General features: G+C 32.5%; 2 protein-coding genes across 2 annotated transcripts in view; both read right to left on the bottom strand.

The window, feature by feature from the left end:
- The window catches only part of LOC134728098 (uncharacterized), a 313423-nt gene that overhangs the window by 207642 nt on the left and 85621 nt on the right, over positions 1-20160 (bottom strand). The gene's annotated exons all lie outside the window — the stretch shown is intronic.
- On the bottom strand, positions 1845-10128 carry LOC134728093 (splicing factor ESS-2 homolog). The gene is made up of 7 exons (XM_063592500.1): positions 9889-10128; positions 8990-9143; positions 7829-7951; positions 6728-6873; positions 5131-5607; positions 3784-3899; positions 1845-3186 (listed from the first exon to the last, which is right to left on the bottom strand). Exons 1-7 carry the CDS (start codon positions 10036-10038, stop codon positions 2871-2873), a joined length of 1482 nt encoding a protein of 493 aa, XP_063448570.1. The 5' UTR covers positions 10039-10128; the 3' UTR covers positions 1845-2870.

Below are 20160 nucleotides of genomic sequence, written 5' to 3'. Positions count from 1 at the left end.
CATCAGATGGTAAAATCTTGATCACTTAGAGAAAGTCCAGATTTGTTTTCTTGAAAAAAATACTGTTATTAAGAAAAATTGACAGAATTTGATGTGCAATAAAAATGATAAAGCATCACACCAAATGTACAAAGCTTTGAGAAAAATACTATAAAAATGTCATGGAACAAATAGAAAAATTAAGCTTTTTCAGAGGGGAAAGGGTAATGGATCAAAATACAATTAGACATTGAAATGAAAAGAAAGTAAGACTGAATAAAATTTCAAATTAGTAATGAGAATAAATATAAGCACAAAATCACATACTGTGGATTCATTTATTTTCGTGGGTATCAATTTTTCGTGAATAATGGAAAACTTGCATTTCTTGGATATTTAATTTCATGTTTATAACTAAGTCTGCATGCAATTCTATGGTAAATTTCTTATTTGTTAAACATTTAATTTCGTTGTTAACCTTTACCCACGAAAATTGTTATCCAACGAAGAAAAAATGAATCCACAGTACATAAAATGGTGGTCAGTTGGATGTAATGTCAGTGAGACAACAACCCACCATATATAACTTACCAAAAAATAATATAACAAAGATCACTTTGACAAATGACATGTTTCTATACTGTAGGAACAAACCTGAACATACATTAATTAACAAAGGTGGCCTTAGATCAGGGGTTGAAGTCATAAAACTTTGCTCAGTGCTCGGAGCACAAAAATCATGCTCGAAACATGAAATCCAGCATTTTGATTGGTTAATTTTGGAGTATGAGTACAAAAAACTGACTCGAAAGTTTTATGACCGCAAGGCCAGGTATCAACACATTCTTTTAAATGACAAAATTGTAGATATTCATTGTTAACCCATTTCCAAAAAAAAATCCATTTCACAAACATTCTAAAACTTAAAATACATCCCACATTAAAATCACCATGAAGCAAATATATATCTACTTTTTTAATAAACTAAATCGACTGATTGAAATTTTCATCTGGACTATTTAGAGACACAAAAAGAAATGGCTTAAAATGTCCCATATCTAAATAGAATAGTCTATTCAGGACATTGGTCATGATACATGAGGAAAGCAAGCTAGCTGTCAGTCATTTAAATTTTACCTTTTAGGAATAGTGAAGATTTTTGACTGGGTAGTTAAATGACCACCTGTTGATGAGCTCTCACAATACATATTGTACAATTTAAATGGACAAATTGTGTTGACAATTTTTTATGCTGGTCAGGCAATAGGTATTTAAATACCTCAAAGGTTGTTGGATAATGACAGTAAGAAGTTACTAGTAGAAGCTAACACTGCCACTGCTGAAGCCACTGCAGACGGATCACTTTCCCTATGTCAAGCTTTCTGCAACAAAAGTTGCAGGCACAACAAAAATAATTTTCTTATTTTACAAACAATGAAATTGCTGACATGCCCTCACTCTGACTCATTTTCTAAAATTGAAGTACATAGTTGGATTTAGGTAGGGGGCTCAGGGCACCCTTTTTTATGGGAAATAATTTGTTGGTTATTAAGGCAATCACTGAAACATGACTGGAGCGAGTCCCCTCTAAGCCAGTCAATGTGCCCCACTTATGAAAATTTCTGGATTAACCAATAAAGTACTTAATTGGTATTAAATCTTGCAGATTTCTCTATCAAAGACTGGTACATCAGGATATAAGAAATACACCACAACACAAAATAGTAAACATTTTATTGAAGAACTTAATGAAAATTCATATTGAATTTTTGAACTTCAAATACATTTTCAAGACTTATTACACTGGAAGTACCACCTTGAATGATTTCTATTTTGTAACATCACAGACGAATCATGTCTACATGATATTCAGTTTTTAGCAGTTATATTTACATACAGTAAAATAGTTTTAGCCATCAATATTTGTCATAACAAAACTGAAAACAAATTAAGCTTCTGTGTGATCCATTTAAAACTTATAGCAAGAAAATAACTTGTATGCTGCATTTACAAAATCTACATAAAATAATCTCATATATTTGTCCTTTTATTAAAAGTTTCACAAATTAAGAAATAAACAATGCAATAATCTCTGGATTGATAATTAAATTCTCAACATGTATTTCATGTATATGTGGGATGAACAGACATGATGGAATGCAATATAAAAAAATATTGATGACATAGAATATATATAAAAGAATTTTATTGTCTGCAAATTACAGACGATAACATTACAATGGGCAGGGTCACATGCATGGAAAAACACAGCAAAAGTGCACCTGTTCTTCCCAAAATGTCCAAAACAGTATTAAAGTATTAAAGTTATGTGACCCCTATTTCTGTATATAGATTTTGGTATTTCTCAAAATTTGAAAGTATTTGATTATTAAAGAACATTTTCACCATTGCCTCTCCACTTTTAAACCATGTGATTCCTATTTGTAGCAAATACTTGATCTATAGTTAGATGATAATAATTTCCAGTTAAGTGCAGCTTGAAATTTCTATAAAACTAATAAAGTAAAACATAGCTCTATTTTTTTCAATTCAACTACCAGTATGCATTATCCTTTTCACAAGTAACAACGGATTGTGATATGATGTCTGTTATTGTTTCATTTCAAACTGCATGGATCCCTCTCTCAAGTCTGCTATGTGTTCAGCACTTAGACTACAATGTAGTTGTCAATTCTCTCACTTGTTTGGCACTTAGAATACACAGTGTTTGTCACTGTATGTCAACTTCATAGTACCCTACCAACATGGCCGCAAAACAGCCTATCTCACAAAGAAATGTTCACTGTCAATCAATCTGAATTAATTGACCGCTACTATTAAAGTGTTTGTGGATTAATATTTCTTTGAATAAATGATAAAAATCATCAACATCAAAAGAAATCTGCCGCTGTTTTCCTCTTTGGTAGTTTGAGGAGATTGTCAGTAAGGGAGGTAATGTCACTTCCATCACGTTTACTTCCAGGTGTCCGATTTGGAGTTTTGACACTTTTTGGTGTATTTGTTGGTGTGAGTCTGACAGGAGTTTTGTCTCCTGGTAGTCTATGTATCGGTGAAGGACTATAACTGTCTCTGAGAGCTTTATCTGTATTTGTACGAATCCTGAATCGAGAATTGACCAGTTTTTGTGCTGCAGGAGACATAGATGCTACTCGGTCAGTTGTACTCATACCAAATCTGGCTGCGGGCCTGTAAAAGAAATTGATAAACAAGTAAAAGGCTGAACATAGAAAAACAATTTTGTTTTACCATGAATATCAGATTCAGAATTGGCAAAAGTAAAAATTTTCAATATAAAAACACAATTTCACTTATGTTATTATTTCATTTAAAGTTGACAAAGCAGACTATTGTACATATCTTATTGTTTTTTGTTGACAACAATTCTCTTGCATTTAGTGAGAAATTTAGTCAAAATTTGCCTACAATTGGGAAATGCCATAAATAGTTGTCTATTGTATCACACCATGTCTTTAAAATGGTTTAGTAGTTGGGTTGCTGTTTCACCGAGGTCAAAGGTTACATCTTCTTTCCTTTCAAAGAGTTACTTAATGACATATGTGTTTGTGTATAGGTGGAGAGACCGGGAAAGATTAGGCCAATCAAAAGATCAATATGTTTTTTGTTTTAGAGCAATTCAATAATTACCTTGAAATTCTAGCCTGAACTTAGGTTCAAAATCTAGCCTGAACAGATTTATAGTTTGTAGTCCAAAGTATAGCCTGAACAAAAAGATTTAAAATTTACTTCGTTAGTTTTGCTTGAACAAACAAGTTTAATACTTACGATGAAAGTCTGGCCTGAACTGATTTAATGGCTTTTTCTTTCTTATCTCTATGAGCTTTACTGGCTTTTTCAGCTAACTCTAGTGCTATTTCATCTCTTCTCGGAACGTCTGGTATCTATAACAAAACAAAACATTTTAACATGCAACTTCTTTTATTTGCAATCCATTATAACAGTTAAGTGATTATTGGTACCTAATTGTTGGTGAAATAACATTCTTATATTACATATATTATAGGAGCATCTGAGTCCAACCCTCTTTTCTGATAAAGTTTGTGTTGTTCTAATTTTAGATTTCTGCGTAGTGTTTTATTGATTTAGATGGTTGTGTTGTCTTTTTCTGTTGGCCAAGGATATACGTTATCAGACTTAGTTAAATGATTAAATTAAACAGCAACATCAGTTTAAAAATAATGAAATTAAACCACAGAAGACCATCTATAACCCTTCATTTTTCCACCATGTTGTTTATGTTACGGTAGTTAGCTGTGATTTTCTATTACAAGAGCAACATTATGCACATACTGTTGATAAGTCCTGAGCTGCATTTTTGCGCCTGTCCCAAGTCAGGAGCCTCTGGCCTTTGTTAGTCTTGTATTATTTTAATTTTAGTTTCTTGTGTACAATTGGAAATTAGTATGGCGTTCATTATCACTGAACTACTATAAACATTTTGTATTTGTTAAGGGGCCAGTTGAAGGACGCCTCTGGGTGCGGAAATTTCTCGCTACATTGAAGACCTGTTGGAGACCTTCTGTTGTTGTTTTTTCTATGATGGGGTTGTTGTCTCTTTGACACATTCCCCATAAATTTCCATTCTCAATTTTACATGATCACACCCAAGACATTATATTAACTCATGCTCTACTATCTACAAACCTTGTAGTAATATTGACAACACAACATATCTGGATGGAAGTAACACAGATACTAAATTTTCATACTTAGAAATGAAAGAAATATTTAGAAGTACACATAAAGGTACCCTGACCAGAAGAATTTGTATAGAAATCAATAAACTGCAATATTTAACTTATATAACTATTAACAAATGAAACATCTTAAGAAAGTTATATTCTTTTGAGATTAATAGTATCAATATCAATAAATGTCCAAAAATCTAAGTTCTAATTCACAGGTTGTTCTTCCAGTGTGTTCATTTAAATCAGAGTCCAGTAAGACAGTTGCTATATTAAAAAAATGTTCTTCTAGAATTCTATTTGATAAAAAAGTTTATTATGTAAAAAAAAACCCAGTGTTTTGTACATATTGCTAACATGCTAGTAGACCTTGTACATCTCAGAATATTGGGTTAATATTGATATGACAGTAACCTAACAACTTTACCTTAAACGTAGGACCAGGTGTCGCTGTTATAGCATCTGCAGGATCTAACCTAAATGGTGTACCCTCAATTTCTCCCCAAGTCATTAATGGGGACTCGTCTACACCAGGGGCTGGTGATGGAGTACCCACAAATCCATATCCATTAATTTGTGGGGATTCTGAAGGCAAGATTTCCTTCCCATCATGCCCTATTTTACCACAATTGGCCATCGCTTTAGCTGATGCAGCTTGCTTCATCATTTCACGACTTTTATTCCGATTCCAAGGGTTAATTTGAAAGCGTGTGTTGTCATGTACTATTTTCCTTGGTTTCTTTTTCTTCATATCAACAAGTTCCTCATTGCTAAACTCCACCCCATCAGGCACATACATTAGAGCATTTCTGGTTTTGTATTTCCAACTGTTGATTATATCATGGTTCCCTTCAATGGCTGCTTGCTGTTCAACTGATGGTAGTGCTAGGTGTTCTTTCTCTTCCTAAAAGTAAGAAATCATTTTTAAAGATCATGGGGTTATCATCATCATGTTCATTATTATTCTTTGGTCATTGGAAACCAATTGCAATATTCTTGGATTTCATGGTACAGGTGAATCACAATATAAAATGTCTATATTATTACAAATTTTCTTTAAGGTTGGTAACATGTTAGTTCTTTGGCAAAATCACAAAATCAAATATTCACCAAAATACAAACTTTTTTTGATTGAAGAAAATCAATAACCTTAAAAATAAAAGAATCCACAGTATAAACCAAAAGCAAAAGGTAAAGCTAACCAATTTAGAAATAACAAGTTTCAAGAAGCTAAATATAATTTTTAGTTGCTAAGAAAAATTAAAAATATATATATATGCATACTACATAAAACTGTTGACATATTGATATGGTGTGCCTTTATGTCATTTTGAAAGAATTAGGCCAATGTTAACATTGAAATGAAAATATTATAAAATATGCAAAACATTTAATGTCAATAAACCATGACTGAAGAAATAGGCTCAAGATTCAAAAAATATCCCATGAAATGAGAACTACTAAAACCCTTATGACTTATCAAACGAGGTTCCATTTGAATTGACTTTAATACAAACTTTAACAAGTAAACAATGGTCTATGGAAATCAATACATGAACAATCAGAAAATTTGCTACACCGTATGACTTACTCAACGAAACTTAATACTTATTATCAAAAAGATCTTTTTTGAAATTGCTTGGAAAAAACTTCAAATCAGTATGAGAGTTTTTCCAGGAAAAAATGTACTGGGGAGTTGGGCAACCTTTTTTTTTTGTATGACTCCATCCATAATTTATAGTTTCATTTAACTTGTAACATATCACATCACCCACTAACAAAATAGCATGTGGAGTCAAACCCTCCCATACATTTTTTTCCTGAGATACCCAAAAGTTATAAAACCATTTTGTTTATATATATATCAATATATTTTTTTCAATGATAAACAGATGCAGTTACATGTTTGACTGGTGCTATAGTATCTATGGCAACTATTGTAGAACTATTGTTTATATGGCCACTGCTTCTATAGCAACTGCACTTTTAATGGTTCTACATATGCTCTGGCTTTGTTCACTTACTTCAGTTCTTGACTTTTCATTTTCAAACAGCCAAGCATGTTTATCTCTGTGTTTTTGTTGGGTTTCTTCCAGTATCTCTGTGAATGATGCATTATCTTCACTGGTATTCTTGGCTAGGTACTGGTCTAATGATAACTTCTTAGTACCTATCAAATAAATAACATGTTGATATCATTTAGCCTGATCTAATGATTATTTCGTATGAAATAAACAAGAAAATGCATATGATGTTGTGCATACCTGCCAACTTTTCAAAATGCCCATGGGAGTTTTTTGTGAAAGATGGTTCTTATAGTCCTACAAAACCTTCAAGGGGGCCTTCAAATATATTCTAATGTGTTTTCTTTTGGCTTCTTTGAGCTCATAACCATTGTTAAATTAATTGTTTTCTTTAAAATAGTGGACAAAATTGCTCTTATAAAATTTCCACTTGGGAGCCTCCATTGGGGAAACCCCCTGCAAATAGTGGCAGTTGGCGGGTATGGTTGTGCTACAACAGTATTCCAGAAATCAGAAGATTCTTCAAGGTGGATGTGTGACTGATTTTGAAAAACTCCTCCTCACTCAGCATGACCAAGCAGCTAACTTAATATAAACTTATGCCATTTTTCAGTAGTTTGTACTAATGAAAAATTCAAAGTATGGGCAATCCAGAAGTATGTGTCCAAATTAGAGGCTCATAAATATTTCAGGTTTTTAATTGACTGTAAACTTATCATCATATATATATATTTATTGTATAGCAATATAATATTTCCCACAGAACGTAACCAAAAGTTAGCATGCAATAAATTTTAATATTGCACCAGTGCAATAAATCTTCAAAATTCATCAATCTTAGTTTAAACCAATTTTTACTTTCAAAATATTATATTGCTATACAATAAAAGGGTTATTACATGAATATTGGGGAATTTTGTCCCTCATAGAACATACATTGCACTCGCAAGCTTGTGCAATATAAAATTCTACTCAGGACAATATTCCCCAATATTCATGCAATTACCCTATAATATAATTTTATCACTTAGATTTGTAAAAGAGGGACGAAATGTTACATATCATGTAAGACAACATGTGTCAGTAACAATCCAAACCTACCATTTTTACTGTCTTTACTTGTCTCTTCTTTTTTCTTCTCCACATGATCTTGTTTTGAATGTAGTTTAGGAGAATCTTTTCTACTCTCTGGTTCTGGTGTTTCAAAGGTTGCAGGTGTATTATCTGCAGTTAAATATAACAACATATACATGTGTTTACATTATTATTCTTACCCAACATTGTTTGTATTATTCATTTTGATTGGATAACATCACCAATTTTCATGGCATCAATTCACAATTGACGCTTTCAAAATATACATGCAAGCAATGCCATTTTGAATTCATAACAATGTGACCTAAAGCTTACTGGTCACTGGTGTATTGCAAATTATGGACATACATTAAACAGCATGTAAATAACTAACAGAGAAAAAATTGCGAACACATGTATACATGGTATACGAATTTCTAAATTATTTTATTTTGGTGTATGGGTGTAACAGTTACGATCTCTAATTTTGTACACAAGAAATAAATGTGGACACTCACAAATGTCTTCTTGTTTTGTTGTGTAGGTGAACCATATTGTCAGGTTCTATTTGTTATTTCATATACTTTGATGGATTTGAAGCGGAAATACAATGTAGTAAATGAGGAATGCAATTCACAAGACAAAGTGTGTAGAATTTTGGCTAATAGTATAAAATCATGCATTTTCACCCTATACAATAACAGTCGTTACAACATGTTCAATAAACTTTTAAAGTCACAGGATACAAATTTTTTTTAGAAATATTTTGTTATCAATACTCATATACTATCTATAGACAGTCTGACTTATACAGGTCTTTCTATGTTGTGACAGTAAAGGTGGAGGTTGGTATTTTTAAACGGGCTACATTTGTTTCCACCTATCTCATGTATTTTAAGTAAGGAACCTGATGTTGAGTGGTTGTCATTTGTTGATGTGGTTCATAAGTGTTTCTTGTATCTCATTTTTTAAAATAGATTAGACCATTGGTTTTCCTGTTTCAATGGTTTTATACTAGTCATTTTTAGGGCCCTTTATAGCTTGCTGTTCCATGTGAGCCAAGGCTATGTACATGTACATGTGTTGAAGACCATACTTAGACTTTAATAGTTTACTTTTTCAAATTGTGCCTATGATGGAGATTTGTCTCATTGGCATATAAAACTATTACTGTAATCTAATACTTACAAACTGAAGAGGGCCTTCCTTCTGTTCCATATTTCAACTGCAACTCTCTTAGTTTACCAAGATCATTACTTTTCAATGCCTCATAATATTCAGTTTTCTCTTGTAGGGTTGGAAGTTCTGGATAAAAATCTCTAACTATAATGTCTTCTAAATCCTATGAATAAAACAATATTTTTGGTATAAATTCAAAATTATTTACTTCACCTCTCAATGCCTCTTTCAAAGATTTCTGATTAGGTTATCATAATCATGATAATCATAATAATAAAAGACCAGCCTTGAAAATATTTCAGTTTGCCAAAACCTGTCCCTTATCATTAGGTATTGGTAGATTAGACTCTATGCATGCTAGAGGAGTTAGGTAGAAGGTATAACTTTATGGTACCACCTCCTCATATTTATAAGTGCCTAAATTGTTTAAAATTTTCAAGATTTTGAATATACTACATGATTCATTTGAAATTGTGCTATTACCGAAGAAGGGTTTCTGTTATCCGAAATATCTAATACATTTGTATCTGTTCATTTATAGTTATTTAAAGGTGATGTACCCTTTTTGACTTGTTAAATATTATATTTTGTAGTGTACAGAATCATATTACATGATCTATCACCCTGTAAGATTAATCGTTGACTATTTATTCAGTCTTCTAGTTATACTTAGTCAAAAATTATTATTACATTTTAACGGCCGTTTGTTCGCGATGTTTATAATGCATATGACGTCATAACTTCAATAACGTCACAACTAAAATCCCCAACAACAGAACCAAAATCGGAAACGTAACGGTATTTCTGTTTCTCATTTTTTTTTACAAATATTTTAGTTCCAAAAAATAAATCATACAGACTTCGTCCCCATAATTTTACAGGTAATGCCTGCCTCATATTAGTCACACCTTAGTGTAGGTCTCTTCATCTAGCACTTTAAGGCTTTTCAAAGACTTTTTATCCTCATCGTTAGGTAAATGAGATAGAGATATGGTTCCATCTAAACGTTTAACAAGCGCTCTAGTCTTCTGGTAGTCATCATCTACGTTTTGGGACATTTTACAAACGTTTACTTCAAAGTGAAATCAGATCTTGATCAAAACGCAAAATCTGATCTGGCGAAAAACACTCATCTGACCGTGAGAAATTATAGTCTGGGTCGCTGCCGCATTTTCTGTTTTCCTTTTATATAAAATACTAGAGTACCAGTATATTCGAAACTTTGAAGTAAAACGTAAAAAACTACGAGAAATAATTCTTGTAGAACAGAGGAAAGTAATTTAATCAACATATCATTGGGTAATTGATCCGTGTAAGACTTATCAATTCATAGTTTTAAAAAGATTTCAAATTTTTATTTTTTGGCATTTTTATCAAACATGTCTAAAAGTTTTTCAAAATAAAAAAATTCAAATTCTATATAGCGTTTTTTTAATGTGATAGTTAAGATATTTGATTAAACTTTAAAAGTACTATATCTAACATGTAATTTTGCTATTTCTCTAGCTGCGCATGGTGACAAGATTAGCCAGGACCCCAGGCTACTATTTTGCTTTTTGGAAGTTAGATTTTTTTTAAGTTTCTGATTTAGATAAACAGTAGACAGTGTGACGTCACTTTCGATTCGGACGAACTTCCCTAGATATGTCTAACCATCAAGTCCTTGGTTTAACTTAATATTGGCACAAACCCATTATTGGTAAGGCCAAAATAAATAAATAGTGTGTTTCCTATTTCACCCTGAAAAAAAATAGGTAGGGTAGGTAGGTAAAACATTTTATTTTATGAAAACTTTTTATTTTTTTCTGTCGATGATAGCAGATAAAGATTCAAATTAAATCATTTGATGAGCCTGCATGCTTCTTTGATATTCATAATAGTACTTAATTAAATCTCTATATATTTTCATTTATAATAAAAATTTCCTTTCAATTTAATGTTTTTGTATCTGCAGAAGCTAAACATAACTTAAAGTTAAGGTAGACATGTGGGAACAGATTCCTACCCTTCCCTACCACCCTTTTGTTTTAGTAGTAGAAACACTGTAAATTGGTGCTAAGCAGCAGCCTGTGATTTTTTGAGGGGCAATGCTCTTGCACCCCCTTTATTTAATAAACAGATGTTTTTTTATGTTTGACAGAATTTAATCTTTAGGAGTGGGGTTCTGACAATATTAAAATTTCAGGTTTTGAGAAAAGTGAGAATCTTTTGTCTTTATATTAAATATATGGAAAAATAATGTAGATTTATTTTCCATCTCTGGTCATGCTGGTATAAACTGTTTGGGACCAGCCAGAGAAAATTTAAAAGAATAAAAGTAGACATGGTGCAGGGGTAGATTCATTTATAAATGAACATGAATCATACACCATGTCTGCCTACTGGGGAAAGCTTTCTATTTCTTGTTACACATTGAGCATATTTTACAACAAAAACTGGATTGATTTTAGCAGTAAATTGATCTCATTCTACTCTTAAAATTATTTGTCAATTATGGTCTTGTCAAAAGTTTTCGTATGTCATAAAACTTTTTTTTTGCCCATCATGTTATTCTTAAAAAAGATTCATCATATTGTAATAATCAAGAATTGATGCCATTATATTTTGCAAACATGTGATCACGTTTTGCATATTTGACAGCTAATAATAGCTGCAGCCATGCTTGTTTATTTAAAATCTTGGTCTATGAAACGCTTGACATATTTATATTGGTCATTGCTATCAAACGTTTTGAAGATTCATAGTTTTCTAAACAAAAAGTCGGATCCGGACAGACCAAAAAATCCGGATTTTTCATTTTTTTTTTTTGTCAATAAAATGTTTAGGGTCGGCGTCAGAAAAGGAGGTAGGGTCGGGAAACCGGAAACACACTATTTATTTATTTTGGCCTAATGACCGAATTGATAAACAATTTACAATACATGGTAGTAAAATACAAACAGTTATATATATATATATATATATGTATGTGAATAAAAAATTAAAGTTATAATGAAAATCTAGAGAATAGAGTGAGTGGTGTACTGAAATTTGGAAGTCTCTAAACTGTTGATTCCAATCGGTTTTAGCGCTCTGAGTTGGAGGATCCAATAATCCTCTCTTTTGCTCCTAAGGACGTCTGACGTGTTGTCATTAGGATCGTTCCAGAGGACTTCGATGATTTTGAAAGACATATGGTGGATGTTGTGTCCTGTCTGGTTGAAATGTTTACCAGTAGGTTCCGTTGACTTATTTTTGACATATCGGAGATGTTCGCTGAGTCGAGCTTTGAAAGGACGTTTGCTTTTGCCAACATATTGTTGTTTGCAAGACTTGCATGTAATCATGTAAATGATATTTGGTGTGTTGCAGTCACCAATTTAGTTTTTTCTATATTTGCGTTCTGTGAATGTGCTTGTGAAAGACCTTCGGAAATTGATCCATGGGCAATACATGTAGCTACATTCTTCGTTGCTGCATTTGGTCAACTTATTTAGTGTACTGATACCAGATGTCCCCGGTGTGATTGGCGGATATTGGAAAGCCGCTCTAACTAGAATGTCTTTGAGGTTTTTATTTCTTTTGTAGGCAAAGAGCGGTTAATTGTTCACTAAAAATCTGTTTGGTTGTTTCTTTTATATGCAACAATGGCCAAGTAGTGTCAATAATCTCTCTTAGATTAGGACTGGCTTTTGTATAGCTCAACACTAGAGGTATTCTTGTCATTTTTTTGGTGTCTTTTTGGACTGGATTTAGTAATGCTTTACGGTCTTTTGCTTCTGCTTTTTTAAGGCTGGCATTGAGAAGAGTTTCATTATAGCCTCGGAATTTGTAATATTTCAACAAACTTGCCGAGTGTCTTTGAAAATCTGCGTCATTTGTGCAGTTTCTTTTTACCCGAAGGAACTGTCCATAGGGTCCAGCTTTTTTACATGGTATTGGATGTTCCGAATCGTAATGGAGGTACGAATGGGTATCAGTGGGTTTGGTATATAGTTCAACCTCAACTGTGCCCAATGTTTTACGGAATTTCACAATAGTGTCTAAGAATACAACTTGTTCTTCAGATACTTCAGCAGTGAATTTGATTGTTCTATGCTGAGAATTCATGTGTTGTATGAATTTATTGAGCGATTCTTTACCATGTGTCCAAATAATGAAAATGTCATCAATGAACCTTAGGTATAAAAATGGCTTTAGAGGGAATCCGTTTAATAGTTTCTCCTCTAGATATCCCATGAAGATATTAGCAAAAGACGGAGCTACTTTGGTGCCCATGGCTGTGCCACCGACTTGTAGATAAGTTCTATTGTTAAAAGTGAAATTGTTGCAGTGAAGGACTAATTTGAGAAGTTCTAATAGCCCTTTGTTGGATATTTGATAAGACGCTTTGTGTGAATGTAGGCTTTTGGCAACGGAAACCAGACCTTCTTGGTTTGGAATGTTGGTGTATAGAGATGTTTTACTACACCGCCGGTTAAACAACCGCCGGTATGTACTTGATCACCCTGGTAACGGACAAATGGATCAGTCCGAACCGCCGGTTGTCAACCGTCAATGGAAAAGTATATAAGGAATCCAAAAACACAAGTAACCATTCAGCCTCTGAAGAAGGTCCTTGAAGGACCGAAACCGGTCAGGCTTATTATCATCAGGCGCTATTGTCTTGTATTAACGGCATACATTTTCCTATATTTTATATTATAATGAAAATCTATTTCAATAGATTACTTCTTGCATTTAACATGTTTAAACAATTTGTTACAAAAGAAAATAGTTTTAGTGCCATTTAAGGCATGCATGGCATGTAAGATGTATTATTAAGTATAAGATTCATTTTATTTTTATAGCACACTATGTAAATGTATGTGGCTATATTTTTTCTGGTAATTTTGAACATTTTTAATACAAAAGTCTCTCTAGTACTGGAGTAACCTCTGCCATTGTCTGCAGTGAAGCAGCATGTGCTGTTCATTTTCAATTTCGACACTTTTACAGATTTCACCAATTCTTTGATCTCTGGGCACTTTTAAATATCTTCCTCTTTCAATGGCAAGGCTATGAGCACTAACTCTTAATTTACACAATGATCCATCTGATCGATACGATCTATTTCTTGAAAATGTTAAAGCATCAACTACATAACTTGCCTGTTCACTCATTTTGTCAAACACTAGATGGAAAAATGTTAATTTTGGAAATGCTAAAATATTTGCATGTTGTTCCTGAAAAGTTTAAACCCTGGTCAATTAGTCTTTGTTTCATAAAACCAAAAAGGGGTTTAATAGTAAGGTTAACATTTGAATTTGATAAATCTCAGTTTTGAATAAAAAACTTTTAACCCATGGGTTGCTTTTTAAAAAATTAAAAAAAGGACGAAAAAAGGGGTACCTATAAACTTTGTCTGAAACGAAATAAATGCGGAACGAAACAAAGCAAAATGTCATGAAAAAATACAGATACTTAAAAGTAAATGTATAAAATAAAACCAGAGGCAGACAGTTATGACAGTTGTAAGTGGTGAAAAATTGAATAACTAAATAAAAATTTCTCAAAAGAAGAAAATTCATTTTAAAACAAGATGCCTGTACAGCTTTGATAATGATATTGTTACCTATGTATAGAAGCCAAGGCATGAAATATATCAAATAATTTTCAATTGCAAAATAAATTTAATAGTCTTAAGTCATATTTAAACATATTTAAAAAAAAAAGAAATAATTGGATCATTACCATGAGATAACAGTATCTTGAGTTGAAAGTTTTAAGGTTTTGCATCTATTGAAAAAAAAACCTATTCAAACGGGCATCATACAAGTTGATTTAGGTTTTAAAAAATCCCTAACATATAAAAGCTTTATCATGTTTATAGCGTTTCAGATCAATAATTCAAATGATTCAGAACTATTTGGTTTTCTCATCGGGGCCATCATTTAAGAGTAACAGTGAAAACTGCTCAACTCCTAGTAGGTTAAATAGTATGGTTAGGTTGAGTATGTATATATTTCTACTTTACTTTAAGCAATAAAATGGCTCAATACACGTGTATAAGCTTAAATTTTATTGTTAAGAAATTTGCTCTACTGTTAAATAAATAATAAATAAACTTCTTTACTTTCTGCAATCATGTCGGCAGATGCATGTACCTTTTGAACCATCATCTTTAACCTTTTAATCAACTATTCAGCTTTGAACGTTCTTGATGAAGGTTGATCCACAGAGTGCTTCAGTCACAACTTTGAACATTTTGTTTTCATCTTTTATTGATTGCATGACGATCATATATTGCCTTGTATCATTAATTTCATTTCTAAAAATGTCAATAAAGTCAAATAAATTTAAAAAGGCCATATAAGGTAAACCTTAACATCCAACTTATCTTCAGGTTTTGTAAAAGCTGAACACATTCATATCATATAAACATATAACATAAACATTAATCAGTTCAGCCTGCATATGTACAGCGGCAACTATTACATAAATATGCAGGCTGAAATATTGGCACCCATCTATCCATTATCCAAACATTTAAACCACAGGTGTGAAAACGCCTTAGCCTCGAAACAAGCCGATCTTTACATCTCCTAGTGTACGATATGGACAGATACGGACAGATGGACAGAATATTTTATATATTTTAGTCTGTTCTATTACACATGTTACAGGTCCATTCTGAAAGAAAAGATGTAGTGTAGACAGTGACAACAGGATGTTAGGGACAGCTCTAACAATAGAAACCAATATTAATACAAGCAGAACAAAGATGTAGTTGTAGACAGTAGCTATAGTGATGGAGGGCAGCACTGTAGAAAGCAAAATAAACCAATATATAAACAGAACAAAGACGTTTAGAAAAGGAGATACTACTAGAGAAACAACATGAGTCTAACAGAAGAAGAGTCAAATTTCTTCAGGTTTTACTTCCTGAATCTGAAGATTGCCACAAAGGCTGTCCGGGTGTATTTTGATTATGTCCATCCTCCAGCAGGACTTGCCAGTGAACTTAACAAAAGTTCTGTGACCTTGAGAGGCCTCCGTTTTATGACAAAATTGCAACTGAATATTTTATATCCAAGTCCTGGTATGTTTTAGCTATGTATGTTCTTGTGATAAATGTTGTCTGGTCAGAATGCTTCAACGGGGACCATGCCTTGTGTATAAAGATAGTGCCAATGCTCTCTGCACATTAACATGATTAAGAACCATTGCAATAAATCTTTAAGGGGTCCATAGATTGCCTGTTTCAAGGCATTTATTTTGTCCCTATCCAAAATACCACTATTTTACAGTTGCTGTCCATAATTCCCTGACCATCATTTCAGATTGCCTCTATAACTCTGTATTTATTGTTAAAAGAGGGATGAAAGATACCAAAGGGACAGTAAAACTCATAAATCTAAAACAAACTGACAACGCCATGGCTAAAAATGAAAAAGACAAACAGAAAAACAATAGTACACATGACACAACATAGAAAACTAAAGAAATGTTAACTTTTTCTCGTCCTGAACATGCATGAAACATCAGGATTATGTCTTTAAAATGTATTCTTGTAAAGTTATAAAGTCTTGTAGCTTTTTTTTTCTATTTTTCAAATAAGGAGATCATTTTTATCACTTTGAAGAAAGTGTGGTATAATAAGTGAAACGAAATAAAAAGAATGTTTTGATTAAGTTGGCTTAACCTGCATGCAACATGATATTTTCAGTAGCTACTCACATGACTCACTAGGCCAATGATGACTTTCAAAGTTCACAACAAACTACTTTGTGATATCCTCAATAGTATATTAAATGTTGGCATTTTCAAACTTCAATTCTTCTTTTGTCAAATTGGATTTCATTATGGACAATCTTAAAGGCTAAATGAATATGCCCCTGTTTAAATTTATTTGAAATAGGATGCAGTCAGTCTTGTCTATTTATTATTATTTTGAAATGAAATTTATCCTAATCTCACTTGTTATGAAAGGAGTAGTTCCAGTAAGGACCGATTTTGGCCTCAAATTTCAGGTTCATTTGACGAAAGATTTTGACCACTTTTTGATCACTTAAGTGTCTATTTCATTTGAATCAATTAGTTTCTGTGAAAGATTTTAACTGATTAAGACATTAAAAACGATCCGACTCAAGCTCAAATATGAAAAATCTACCAAATATTCCAAACAATTTTGTTAAAACTACTATATTTTGGGGCCAAAAAGGGGTCTTACTTATCATTATTATAATATGATTTATTGTAACAACTATTGTTAGATCAGAAGACTTCGATACATGTATAACAATGATTATCTGCCTTTTACAGAACCTGAGTCTGTCCCTGTAACAAGCTGGGATAACTGATGACCTCACCCTCATGATATAATTATATGATATCTGTTTCAGGCCAAACAGGTACTTCAGCAGAGTTTGATACAACTCTGATTGTTTGCCTTTTACGGAACTTGCTACCACGTGAATCTGCCCCTGTTACTGGCTGGGATAATTTACCACATCCAAATGATATCAGTACAGGCGCAGACCTTGCCAGAGTTAAATGGTACAGAAACCAGTCAGTCCATAGTAAAGATGGAATATTGTCGTTAACAGATTTTAATCAATGGTGGGGAGATTTAGAAGGTGTAAGTATATACACTAAAATGACACCATTACAGGGCAGAACTATGTGAGATAATTAGCAAACATGAAAAATGACACACTTGAGAATTTAATAATTGTCAATGGTTGTAAAAAGAACTTTTTCTAAGAAAATTCAAACCTTGAAATTAAATAAATAACTTTTATCCTTAAAAGTAAATAAACATGACTTGTATTATAGTACTAGTAGTATCCCTGACTGACAGGAATGCATTTAATTCTTTATCGAAGACCACAATTTTTCTTCTGTAATGTTCAAAAGTAAAGGAAACTGTAGTACATCGCTGTTTATAAAAGTCATAATTCAATTGAGAGAAAACAAATCCAGGTTACAAACTGAAATCGAGGGAAACACATCAACTATAAGAGGAAAACTACGAAACAACAGAACACTGAAGTGCAACAAAAACAAACAATGCAACATATATATAAACGAATTATTATTTTATAACAACTGCCATATCCCTGACTTGGTACAGGACATTTTAAGCAAAAATGGTGGGTTGAACATGGTTTTGTGGCTACCCAAACATCTCCTCCTATAGTTAAATAGCTCTGTATTTTCAATTTATATAGGCCATTGGACGTCTTAGTACCAAAGGCGGTCTGCCAATGATTAAAGAAGCTCAGTTGGCAAAACATGTTGTCTTGGATGGATCCCTTACATATATGTTACTAGAATTAAGAAGCTGTAAAAAGTCTCAACAGGAACTGACAGAAAAGATAAACAATCAGCAATCATCAATTGACATTCTTATGAGTAATAAAGAAGAGCATGAAAAGAAAATCCACCAGGTAAATGTTTCCCATCAAAAAGGGGAAGCTAAAAAACAGAAATTGTCGACTGAACCTATTGTTTACAAAGATGAATGTACAGAGAAACTCCAGGCCTGTAAGAATGATATAAAAAAGAATGAAGTGATAATTAAAGAGTTGCAAGACCAATCAGATAAGAAACAAAATAAGATAGCTGACCTTATTTTACATATATGTAAACTTGAAATTAAATATGAACAACATGACAAGATGTTAAAAGAACATGATGAACATTTGGCTATGCTTGATGGACAGGGGTCAAAACAAGGTGAACAGATAGCACAACAAGCTGAACAGTTAGCACAACATTGTGAGCAGATGGCACAACAAGGTGAACAAATGGAAATTCAGCGTAAACATATTGAACAACAAGGTGAGCTATTTTCAGTATTCAGTTGTTTTGTTCTGCAGCCATGACCTGTAGGCATGGTTTAGTATTCCCTTGTTCTTTAATTCTGTAGCCATGGTGCGGATGACACATCAGGTAAGATTGATTCAGTATCTGTAGAGCAAAATTTTGTCCTATGAAATATTTACCTTAAGACAGTATTTTATAACTATGTATGCTGAAATATTGTCCTCAGCAATGCCAAAATATCTAGAGAAGGACAAATTTCCATTGTGAAATTTTGTATACCAGGGAAAAAATAACCTATATGCAAGTTTTCACGAACTTGTAAATACAGGATCAAAACTGTATCGTATGCCCGGAAAAGATTGTCATTTAATTATGTCTCTGTCTCAAGAAGGGAAGGTAATTAACACATGTAACATAAATCATGTTGGATAATGATAACATGTAAGTGTTTTACTTGATTGATAATAACAAATAAACAAAAATTGTTATTTCAGTACATCATGTACCTCAAAAACGCTGTCACAAATAGATTTGTCCATTTAGTATTTACAAATACTATAAATACATTCAATTTTGAACATACATATGAGATTGTCAATGTTTTTGTCCAGCCTGAGAATTCTGTCTCAGAAAGCTCGACATACATAGGGATAGTATTCCGGCAGCGTTAACAAACATCTTAAAAGCTTAATATGTCGGATGGTAGAAGACCTGGATCCTTCATACTTTGAATATAAATGTCTCAACATATGTTATGAAGTTTTCGTCTGTAGTATGTCCACTAGTTTTCCTTGATCTCATCTTAATGGTTCAGTGACTACTTGAAAAAAAGGTTAAGATTTTTAGTATTCTTAATTTCTCTTTTATTATGAGTTATAGGATAACTATATTTAGTAAGTGCATTTTTTGCAAGGTCTTCAAGCCTGTTTTCACTTGATGTACATTAACCTAATTTTATTGATTCATGAACCAGGTTAAGTTTTCGTGGTCAAGTCCATATCTCAGATACTATAAGCAATAGGTTTACTATATTTGGTGTATGGAATGATTGTAATGTGTACATGTCCAACAGGCAGGTGTCATGTGACCCTGACCTCATTTTCATAGTTCAGTGGTTCAAATTAAGTTTTGTTTTTTGGTCCATTTCTTTTAATATAGCTCAACTATATTTGGTTTATGAAAATATTTTACAATGTACATGTCAGTCTGGCATGTTTAATTTGACTATGGTTCATTGCTTAATGTTATGGTTTGTTTTTATAATGCTATAAGCAATAAATCAACTATATGCATGATATGTGGTGTAGAGAATGATTGTAAGCTTTATATGTCTGTCAGGCAATTATCATCTGACCATGACCTCATTTTCATGGTTCATTGGTCAATTTTAA

Source organism: Mytilus trossulus, chromosome 8 (genome assembly GCF_036588685.1).
Source record: "Mytilus trossulus isolate FHL-02 chromosome 8, PNRI_Mtr1.1.1.hap1, whole genome shotgun sequence".
Lineage (NCBI taxonomy): Eukaryota > Metazoa > Mollusca > Bivalvia > Mytilida > Mytilidae > Mytilus > Mytilus trossulus.
This window is presented reverse-complemented; position numbering and strand designations above follow the sequence as displayed.

Excerpts from the sequence above, each read along its gene's own strand:
- LOC134728093 (XM_063592500.1), bottom strand. The coding sequence starts at position 10,038 with ATGTCCCAAAACGTAGATGATGACTACCAGAAGACTAGAGCGCTTGTT. Across the intron at positions 7,952-8,989 it reads AGGAAGGCCCTCTTCAGTTT|ATAATACACCTGCAACCTTT; the intron begins GTAAGTATTAGA and ends ATTTAACTGCAG. Across the intron at positions 5,608-6,727 it reads ATGAAAAGTCAAGAACTGAA|GAAGAGAAAGAACACCTAGC; the intron begins GTAAGTGAACAA and ends TCTTACTTTTAG.